We start from the raw sequence: 10879 nt of genomic DNA on the forward strand, positions 1-10879 counted from the left end.
AACAGAAAAGCAACTTAAAAAAAAAAAATCAATCAATCCACATGCGGTGTTTTGCATGTTTGCTTTGTGTATTATGTTGTGATGGCGCGAGTGTTTGTGTTGTTGTTGTCTCTTTTTGGTTATGTTAGTTCGGTGCGTTTATAGATTAGATTGTAGATTGAGCTGCGGCATCGGCGGTGAGTACTCATGCAGCTTCACGCGGGCGATTGTTTAACCCGAGTAAGTATAGACCAACGGCCTACTATAGTACAGCCCAACGGCCTACAAAGCAGCCATGTCGCAAGCAAGCAGTCTTCCTACCCATAAGCAAAACAGCAAAGGCGTTGCCGCTAGCATTATCAACTAGGAATAAAACGAGGGAATTATTATATTCCACCTCACTCCTAACATGAGGAAAATAAATACATTAACCTTAATTTATTGACCACATGGAAAGAAAAGACACAAAACATATACTTACTCGGGTTAAACAATCGCCCGCGTGAAGCTGCATGAGTTCTCACCGCCGATACCGCAGCTCAATCTACCGGCCGGCATTCTCATCCTGCTAGCGCCACTGACACTATAACAATACACTAAATATGCTTACTGCCAAAGTGATAACAAAATTTATTGTGAATACCGGCATACCTAAAAGCGCGCTTCGCCACAAATAATCCACACGTCCAGCCCAGCCCAGTCCTTTGCTGAACACTTCCCTCTGTGCTGCATCATCCATCGATTGCAGTTGGTAAAAATGTGCCATGACCACATTTAAGTGATTGTCCTTTACCTACTGCTCTTGGAATTAATTTACAGCTTGTACTCATAACTAGCCTTGTTACAAGATTTATGGAGATGCAGCGAACAGTGTCTTGTCATCTTGGATACCTAGGATGAAAATCAGCTGGATGGTGACTGGTTTTGGCTTTGGGTGGCATTTGACTGACTCCACAGTCATGCACATGCCAACATGGCTGCTGGATTAGTGCTTGCATTATGTCAAGTACAGTACTTGTCAGTGTTCACAAGTAAACCATACTGTGAATAGACATCTGTGTATGTCTATTTTCCTGTGGTCCAGAGCACACATATTTGAAAGATCTGCTAGATCAGATTAGTATTTGTTTATACATATTCATGCCTGTCCATATCACATTGCCTTAAGAGTTTGTCATGGGATCTAAGGCTAGAGGTCTTGTAACCCACCTTTCTCTGGAATAACTATAGTTATAAATAACCTGTGTGTTGTTTGAGCGTGTTAAGACCTACAAAAAGCCATTGCCGCACAACTTGAACACTTTACACACTATATAGAGCTGATGTCAGTTTGGGCCCCAAATATTTGTCATATCAGCTGTGTGGTTATACATGAGTGAGAGTGAGAGGTGTGTGTATGTGCTTTTAAGAGTTAGAGGTGTGTATGTGGGAGTGTTAACATTTGTAGTGTGTGTGTGTGTAGAATAGGGGGAATTTTATGTTTAGACCCCCAAAAAGCTGATGTGTGTCTGTGTACGTGTGTGAGAGTACAACATCTTCTAACATTGTGTGTTTGAGTATTAGCATTTGTGATGTATGAGTGTGTTTATGCGTGCATGCGTGTGTGTGTGTGAGAGACAGAAAGAAAGATATGAGTGTGTATATGAGTGATATGAGTGTGTTTGTGCGTGTGTGTGTGTGAGAGTGTTAACATTTGTAACGTGTACATGTGTACAATAGGCCACATATGCTGGAAAATAAGCATCAGACTATGGTGTCACTAAATGTGATGTCACTGAACGTTTAGTGACATTTAAGATATCAAAAATCCCTTGGTTTGGTGGCGATAGTATAAATTCCCTAGGAGGAGTATATCAAATTCTATTGGACGTGTTTTGCAAACGACCCAAAACAACTGACTTTCTGTTGAGTAGAGCCCATGACATGCAATGTGAAAGTTGTTCAGCTCAGTGAGATCTAAATGTGTTTTGTGTATATACTGTACATGCAAGTGTGTATGAGCTACTGTATGCAGCAAAACCTTGTGTGAGGGCCCAGACTTTGAGTTGTCGTAATAGCAGTACTGTAGGTTCCAACCTGTCTGCCAATTTTCATGACTTTTTGATCATGTTAGGACCCCCAAAAGCCTCGGATGCTGGAGAAAAAAGTCTTCAAAGAACAAGGGGGCCCTTTACACACTATGATGACATAGGGCTGATGTCATAGTGCTTGAGCTCTAACGAGGGACCTTGAGAGAGTTGTCCTTTGGGTTGTATGTTACAACATTTCAAAACCCTAGTCTTGATTTAGTTCCTAAACATAATTTTGCTTTGTGTCATGCTCATTGCCAGTGTCTCCAGCAGCAGGATGTGGGACGAGAGCATAACAGAAAATCTTGTAATCCAGGGTCTTATCTACAAAGAATGCATGAGTACAGATAAAAAAGTTACCATGCAATGAAACAAATCACTCTAAATCTGAACAAGACAGATGATCTCATCTACATCTGCTGCCAGCAGGATATTTTGTGATATTTATGTACGTGTAGTGTAGTGAGTTGATTATTTTTTTTTACTATAGTTTAACTTTATAAGTTGTTTAATTAATTAATTAATTAATTCATCTTCTAAGCTGCTTATCATGTACAGAGGCCTGGAGCCTATCGCAGAAGACTTTGGGCAAAAGACCATGGCCAAGGTGCCTATTTATCACGGTGCACACGCAAACGCGCATACATGTGCAACTGCACACACACACACACACACACACACACACACACACACACACACACACACTACGGGCAATTTGAAATGCCAATTTATCCAATCTGCATGTTTTTGGACTGTGGGAGGAAACCGGCGAACCCGGAGGAAACCCACCAAGCACAGGGAGATATATTTTTTTTGCATATCCCAATTGAGAATCTGGGGTCAGAGCCAGGATATGGATGGGGTTATGCCAGCTTGGTGGAGCTGTGGTTGAAGCCCAAACTATCTGATCAGTAGCCCAGAGCCATCATTTCCCCATTCTACCCTTCCCCACCCTCTATTTTTATGAATAAATGCATGATACTGTATGTCACTGATAATAATAATTATAATAATAATAATAATAATAATAATAATAATAGAAAAACACAACAAACATTTTGGATAGTGGAAAATACTGATAATAAAAACCCACGAAACTGTGTACATTTTAAGCCTGAACAGTAGATGGCACCAGATTGTAAAAAGTTGACTCGTGTAAAAGTATTTTGATCTATTTTATTATTTTTTTGTTGTTGTTAATGTGTCTCATATATTAAGACACCCTTTTTTTGGGTGGTGGCTTAATGGTAAGCCCTGTCACCTTGCACCTCCAAGTTCTGGGTTGATTCCTGCCTGGGGTCTGTGTGCATGGAGGTTGCATGTTCTCCCCGTTCATGGTGGGTTTCCTCTGGGTATTCCAGTTTCCTCCCACAGTATGAAAACATGCAGATTAGGTGAAATCGCATTCCCTGCCTGCATATCTTCTTTAATCATTTACAAATATTTGTCTCATACTGCACTAGTTTAAAGTTAATCTTTAAATAGAAATTATAAAACAAAACAGATATTTATTTGCCTGGCTTTGAAGCTATACAAAATGTTACATCAGATTTCCTGTTTCTGGTAACACAATACACGATTGGTATTGTAATTGTCATAAATTTAATAAAAGTTCTTCTTTTCATGTGACTTTATTTCATTATGTTTACACTCTAACTAAATGAAGTAATGGAAAAAAATGTGCTTGCAGAAGTGCGGTGCAAAACAGGAACAGCAATACGAGTGTAGGCGTGAAGGAAAAGAGAGAGAGGAAACACGTAAGAAGAGGAGTTGCCTTTCTGGGTAAATCACACAGCGAGCTGTAAAGAGAATCAGTCGGTGACTCTGTCAGTCACAGTGAATGTGATGTACTTGAAACGGATAGCGCGTTAATGTCGTGAAGAGCTTTTTAGTCATTATTTTGTAAATTTGTTTCTTGATATGATACTAAAACAATCATGGACAGGAACCCCTGGGTTTCGACTCTAGCCATATTACTCCTGTTGGCACAGAATTTCTCAGGTAAGTGGATTCTTTATTATTGTTATTATTAGTTGTATTTTTATGGTTGTCATAGGCGACCATGTAAAATAATTTTACCTAAGTTCAATAAAATATCAGTTTAATCTAGTGTTATTAATGTAACTTTGTATGTGTTATGTTCTCTATAATTTCCTTTAAGTGAGTAAGAATGGAGTCCCTATACAGTATGTTATTGATTTCATGCCGTTAATAATTTGTGTGGAAATTAACTGGTATTTCACAGTCATGTTATTTAAAGTGGGACAATGCGTATGTATATACCACAAAGTGAGCGTGAATCAATGATGTAATCATGAAAAATCATGTGGGAAGTTTTGTGGGAAATCCACTCCGACCTCCCTTCTCAACTGAGAAATGGTTTCTGTGTTTCTCTAACAGGCCAGAGGATACTAAGAAATGTTGAAATACACATATGGGAGGGGAATGTGACTGTAACCTGGGACCCCCCTCAGGAAAATCCTGGGGATTACCTCTACCAAGTTCAGCTGATGAAGTATGTATGCCCATGCATGCACGCATACAAACGTGCACACACGCACACATAATAATGTATATACAAGATGCATTCAAATCAAACCAGAACTAAGAGTTTCTTTAAATTTTCTATATAAAACTGCCAATGTTTTGCCCATGCCAAGCATGCCAGCAAAGAGGGGCAAATTAAGACACCGATGCGTTGCGGTTAAGAGGAGGAAAGATGCAATCTCACAATTCACAGGCTCAATTTCAAGTATGCAGGAGAGGACTTAACCACAATGTAAAAAAAATAAATAAATAAATAAATTCATTAGTAACCAATAGGCTACATTTGATGCCATATAGGGCTAGCTTTTTGTAACAGGCTACATATTTTACAGCTTATCAATGTCTCTTTATGGCTTACAGGTAATGGCAGTTAATATTAAGCACAGGAGTTAGCATGGTAACTCTGCCCAGTACGTGGCTCCACAGCCACATAAACAGCAAGAATACGGTGTGTTTTCTGACACATCAAAGCCAGCAAAAAGGATCTGGACAAATTAACATAATTATAAAATTTTACATTTTAAATACTTAGATTTACATTCTTAACAGTCAATGATTGTCTAAATCCTGGAACCCATGGACATAACGAAATAACTGCACTTCCTTCCTTGTACTTGACGGACTTTCAGTTGCTGTTTGTCTTTGGGACTTTTTGTTTAGTCTTCAGTAAATACAAATGGGGCTCAGATGGTTTGAGTTCAAGGGTACCTGGCAGAGCCCTTTAAAAACATTTCAAGAGCATTTGACTAAATTGAATTTAAAAAAATAAATTAAATAACTCTGTACACTCTGTCAGAATTCAGTCACAACATAAATAAACTCGTCTGACCAAGTTCTATTGGCACGTGCCCAGACATGCCCGTGGCCTACAGTAGCAATGGCCTTACCAGGTTTTACAAAGTAGTCTGTTTTGGATCATGAGCCCTTCCTTTCCTTCTCCATATTCGTCTCTTCCCATTATTTTGATACAAATTATCCTTGGTTTGATGTCTGCAAAAGAATCTTGTTCAAAGTGTTTTCTAGCTACATCTAATCGACCGTTCTGTTCTTAAGTGTTACCAGTAGCCGTCCTTATTTGCATTCATGAACGTGTTTCTTGATTGTGGTTTTTGACGCTGATATGCCTACAGTTGCTCATAGAGAGAACAAATTCACACATACACTTAGAATCAACCTTTTTATTAAGAGCTTTCATTTTCTTGTAGAACTGTTTATGCTTCACATCTTGATTGCTTCTTTTTAAACCAATTGTATTGGTGGAGAGATGCACAATTACAAATACTCATGGAACAGACTATATGTGTACCGCACTATATGGCTGCAATCATCTAATGTATGCAATTTCTTTTCTTCCCTAGTTATGTTGATTCTCCTAATGTCTGGGTCAACGTTTCCCACTGTAATCTATTCAAATCCACCATATGCAATATTGGAAACATTTCAGTTAAATCAGAATTAAAAGTGCAAGTTGGAGTACTCATGAATCAAAGTATGTCATGGAGTGCTAAACGGCATATCAATATTCGCTCCAGTAAGTATTTAAGTTGTTTTACCCTGTTTCATTCACTTAATAATGTAAAAATATATACCATACTTTTCTAAAACCCGTGTGTTGATTTAAAAATCTTTTGTCTTAGGTCAACTGTTTCCCCCAACATTCAAACTGTCATCCACCCCAGACTCTGTGCGAGTCAAGATACACAGGAAACCCATTCTTAATGAGATCTTTCCCTATGGTTTGAAATACATTATAGATCTGTGGCAAAAAGGGCAAGAAAACCAGGTAATATTTTATCTAAAAATCACTCATTAATTGTATAAAATTGGCATTATGTCCTAGACATTTACATTTACATTTAGGCATTTGGCAGACGCTCTTATCCAGAGCGACTTACAAAAAGTGCTTTAATGTTTACATCATTGGATACATACTTACACTGGGTTAACTAGGTTACCCAGATCACTCACATGTTTTACATATAGTTACATTTTCTTGATTTGTACTGTATATGTAATGTTCTGTATTCCTTGATTGACAGACACAGATAAAAAGTGATGACAGCGAAGATCGTGAGATAACTTTCTCCTCATTAAGCCCACTGCAAGAGTACTGTGTGCGTGTGAAGGTGGAGTCTCTCTCAACTGAAGCTAGCAACATCTCTTCTGTACACTGCGTAAAGCTACCATTAGGTAACCTCAATAGCTATTTGTACTGTATATTCTGAGAACATGACTGAATTGCTGTATTGCCTTGGTACATTAAGTACTTACCTTGTTTATGATTGCTTTGTTTCTAGGTCCGATAATGTTGATTACTTTTATATTACTTGGAGTGTTGGGCATCGCATTTTTTCTGATGATCACAAGTTATTTCCTGAAACGACCCCAGAAAATGCCTAGTGCTTTGGTGAGTCAGCTCTGTTTTATTCTGGTTTCAACAAAACTAAAAGTAGAAAACAAGCTAGTTTCGGTGAGCAAAAAAAGGAACAGGGTAACATCTAATCGAGTCCACTGCTGATGCATATAACCAGTGACACATTCGCTTTACATTTCTTAGAAGACTTACCAACAGAGAAACAGGGGATTTTTTTTTTTTTAACAGTTACTCTGTGTGTTATGTTGCATGCTAAAAAAAAGTTCCGTATTTTTTTTTTCTAGTGGGAAGTGTGATTTCATTTATAGTTATACAACAGTCAGTTTCCCTCCAATCATTTGATTAACCATGCAGTACATTCCATTGTAAGAGTGCTGATACACTTTAGGACCGAAAGGTTACTGAACACCTGACAATCATAGTCATGATTGTGTGATTGTCTCATGACAACTTGGGCAAGGAAACTAGGTGTGACTTGTTTCTAATCCAACTCATCTCAAAAGTAATCACTGGGTTTTTGGTCAGGGCTCTTTCATTATCAGTTGCTTTACTCTAACTTTATCATATCATGTGTTCATTGACCTTGCTTTGCTCGAGAGCACATTCATACTGTAACATGGCCTTTAAGTTTAAATGAAGGAAAATGGTGATGCTACACGAACACATTCCAGAAATTTTTGTTGCAAACCTTGTCACAACATTTTTGGCAAATACCCACATGATGTAGACGTGACGTGGTCAGATGTTCATAAACCTTTTCCATATAGCATAACTTAATTTTTTAAATAAAGAAACTGTGGATCCTTTAGAACTAAAATAATGATAGGGTCTGGGTTCAATTCCCACCATGGTGTTTGTGTGCATGGAGTTCGCATATTCTCCTCATTCTTGGTGGGTTTTCTCCAGGTCCTCTCGCGGTCCAAAGACATGCAGATTAGGTTAATTGGCATTTCCAAATTTTCCATAGGGTTTAAAGGAGTGTGTAAGTATGTGTAGGTGTGTGTTCCCTGTGATGGATTGACATCCTGTCCAGGGTGTACCCTGCCTCGTGCCTACTGGCATAGGCTCCAGGCCCATGCAACCCTATATCCAGGATAAAGCAGTATAGGTGATGAGTAAATGAGTGTGTATGAAATATTTGTTCCCTGACAATAATTTCACAGCCATGCTGTTGTGCTGAATATCAGCATGGCTAGATTGCCTCGAACAATACAAATTATGTAACTTTTGTGTCGTTTCTCTTTCAGAAGCTTGTTGTAGATGCATGGAAGCCCATGATTATCAAATCTGACCAAGTAGAGCCTGTGACAGACAAGGGATGGATGGTTTTCAGCAATAACATGGACACAAAAAAGGACATTTCATTTCCTGAGGAAGATAAAGAGAGGAGAGGAAGCCTGGACAGTGGAGTGAGCATCGAACGGCTGCCCCTGTCGGTCAGCGATGCAAAGACTGAGGGACAAATTGGGGATGCAGTGGACAGTGGTTGTGAAAGTCTAAATGATGGAAGTGTAAAGAGAGTCATGAGGCAATTCTCCAATCAAGAAATACACTGCAGTGGTAAAAATGAGGGGACAGAGGACAGCGGATTGGGACTCAGTCATCGTGAAGTTTCTGGTTCTCTAGAGGGGGAAGACACTGGACTGTTGTCTGAGGTAGTGGTTGGAGATGGTTACCGGAGTCAGAGTCCCTCAAGTGTGGACACGCAAAATGACTTGGACTTAAACATGGCTGCTCCAGCAGCTGGTTATAGGTCTAGTCACGTGAAATGTACGTGTTCAGACCACGAATACTGCATTTGGTGCAAATTTAAGAATCCTTTTACTGGAGACTGTCAACCAGTAACTGAATCACAGACAGACTTTAGACAAAATGATGATGGTAACACTGTGAGTTCAAGCTACTTAAAGAAGGGTTTAATGCAAACAGTAAACCTTTTAGATATGGAGATAGTGACAGAGCCTGTTTTGTCAGATAATAATTATAGTGAGTCTTCCCTAAGTCTCATGTCATGTCCACTACTTTTGCAAAGTGAAAAGGAACAAGACAGCTTAATGCACACAAGGACTTTCACACTTGAGAACGTGGAACTTACATTTTCCTAAACTGTTTGACTTTGTTTCAAAAAAAAAAAAAAAAAAAAAGACTGGAAAATCCTTAACATTCACCTGGATGGTCTCTGTACTTGAAATGGACTACATACAGAATGGATTAGTGTTATTTTCACATGTCTTCCTCAAAATCTTATTCATTGCATAAATTTCATTTTTTAGAACATTGTAAGTCTGATCATCTTTAACAAATGCAAATATGTTAAACTTCAACGTCAACTTGTACTGTACAGATGGAAGATGTTCTTCCCTATAAAATAAAAAAGAGAATATTAATCATATGTTGCTCTTGATTCAACTGTAAATCATGTTTTTTTTTAGAACGTCTGAAATGTAATACAGTGATGTGTTTTATCTAATCTGTTCTGATCAGTTTCACAATCTGAGAAAGAAGAAGAGAGAGAGAGAGAGAGGGTTTTTTTGTTTCTATAAATGAACAGTGTATTACTTAAGAAAATGAAATGACAAAACAAAAGCATTTTTTTTTCTGACCCTGAATGGCTTCATTAAAAAGACTTTATGAGGTTTACTGTGCATACAGTACATATACAGCAGCATGGGATATACCGGCATTAACAATGAACAATGCATTTTCTCTAAAGCTAGAAGTGCTCCAGGGTTGATAAAGCGGAACCAGTAGCGGTCATTATCTATGCTTATATTAAGTTTATTTATTTATTATTTATTTGTCTACAAATTTGTTTGTGTCCACTTACTTACTCATCTACTGGCTTCCTATGTACTATTTACATATTACAATGAAATTTGTTCTTAAAAAAGAAAGAAAGTATTAAGAAAGAATAACAGTAAAGCCACTGCACTTCTCATCAACCAAAAGCCAATAGTAGCTTGAGTTACTGCTTTAAAGGTGAACACATGATGAAAAGCATGGCTCAGCTTCTTCTTGGAAGTCTTGCCTTGGAAGGCATGGTTTGCTCCTGCAGTCAATATCTACCTTGTCATGTTCCCCTGCTCATCTGAATAGTCATTTATTAACTTTACTTGAGCGAATAAAGTGATGCATCCGCCCTTCAGATAGCACTGGGGTTTCCAACACTGTGAAATTGTCAATAAAATCCTACAGTATTACACAGTGTCATAGTGGTTAGCACTGGGGCGTATGTCTGTGGAGTTTGCATATTCTCCCAGTGCTTGGTGGGAACTCCTGTTTCCTTCCACAGTCAAAAGACATCTGTTATAGGCTAATTGGCATTTTTTAAATTCCCATAGTGTGTAAGTGTGTGCATGTGTGTCCTGCGATGGATCAGCACCCCTTCTAAAACCTACCCTGCCGAGTCCTCTGGGATAGGGATAGGCCATCCAGGCTTCCCGTTACACAGTACAGGCTAAGCAGTATAGATAATAACTAAGTGAGTAAGCACCACTCAGACAAATACTGAAACTGACACCATGTGTGTAGATAAAATCTTCTCTTTATTCCCATAAACATGAATTCCCTCCCCTAAACCCTCTGCATGTTCTCGTTTCTTTATTTTTTTTTTAGGGGGGATTTGGCCGTATTTGTTGGCAGCATGGTAGCTTAGTGGAAAGCACTGTGGACATGCACCTCCAGGGTATTGGTTCAATTCCCACCTCTGGTCTGTGTGCATGTTCTCCCTGTGCTTGGTGGTTTTTTTTTCAGGTACTCCAGTTTCCTCTTACTGTACAGTTCAAAGACATGCAGGTTAGGCTAATTGGTGTCCCAAATTGCCTATTGTGTGTGTGCGCAGTTATTTTAGACAGGTAGCGTTATCTACATGAGGCCGGGCAAATGGTTCATAACTGTATCTATATTTTCC

The 10879-nt window shown here is 38.7% G+C and overlaps 1 protein-coding gene across 2 annotated transcripts; it reads left to right on the forward strand.

The window, feature by feature from the left end:
• The first annotated feature begins 3845 nt into the window (after positions 1 to 3845).
• il10ra (interleukin 10 receptor, alpha) lies at positions 3846 to 9373 on the forward strand. 2 transcript variants are annotated; one of them, XM_053507940.1, is made up of 7 exons: positions 3846 to 4049; positions 4449 to 4563; positions 5954 to 6126; positions 6233 to 6378; positions 6635 to 6785; positions 6893 to 7002; positions 8217 to 9373. In XM_053507940.1, exons 1-7 carry the CDS (start codon positions 3986 to 3988, stop codon positions 9072 to 9074), a joined length of 1617 nt encoding a protein of 538 aa, XP_053363915.1. In that variant the 5' UTR covers positions 3846 to 3985; the 3' UTR covers positions 9075 to 9373. The 2 variants fall into 2 exon arrangements, with proteins under 2 accessions (XP_053363915.1, XP_053363916.1); XM_053507941.1 differs by having other exon boundaries at positions 8220 to 9373.
• The last annotated feature ends 1506 nt before the right edge of the window (positions 9374 to 10879 follow it).

The sequence above is a fragment of the Clarias gariepinus genome, chromosome 11 (assembly GCF_024256425.1).
Source record: "Clarias gariepinus isolate MV-2021 ecotype Netherlands chromosome 11, CGAR_prim_01v2, whole genome shotgun sequence".
In the NCBI taxonomy this organism is placed as follows: domain Eukaryota; kingdom Metazoa; phylum Chordata; class Actinopteri; order Siluriformes; family Clariidae; genus Clarias; species Clarias gariepinus.

Excerpts from the sequence above, each read along its gene's own strand:
- il10ra (XM_053507940.1), top strand. The coding sequence starts at position 3,986 with ATGGACAGGAACCCCTGGGTTTCGACTCTAGCCATATTACTCCTGTTG. Across the intron at positions 4,564-5,953 it reads TACCAAGTTCAGCTGATGAA|TTATGTTGATTCTCCTAATG; the intron begins GTATGTATGCCC and ends TTTCTTCCCTAG. Across the intron at positions 6,786-6,892 it reads CTGCGTAAAGCTACCATTAG|GTCCGATAATGTTGATTACT; the intron begins GTAACCTCAATA and ends CTTTGTTTCTAG.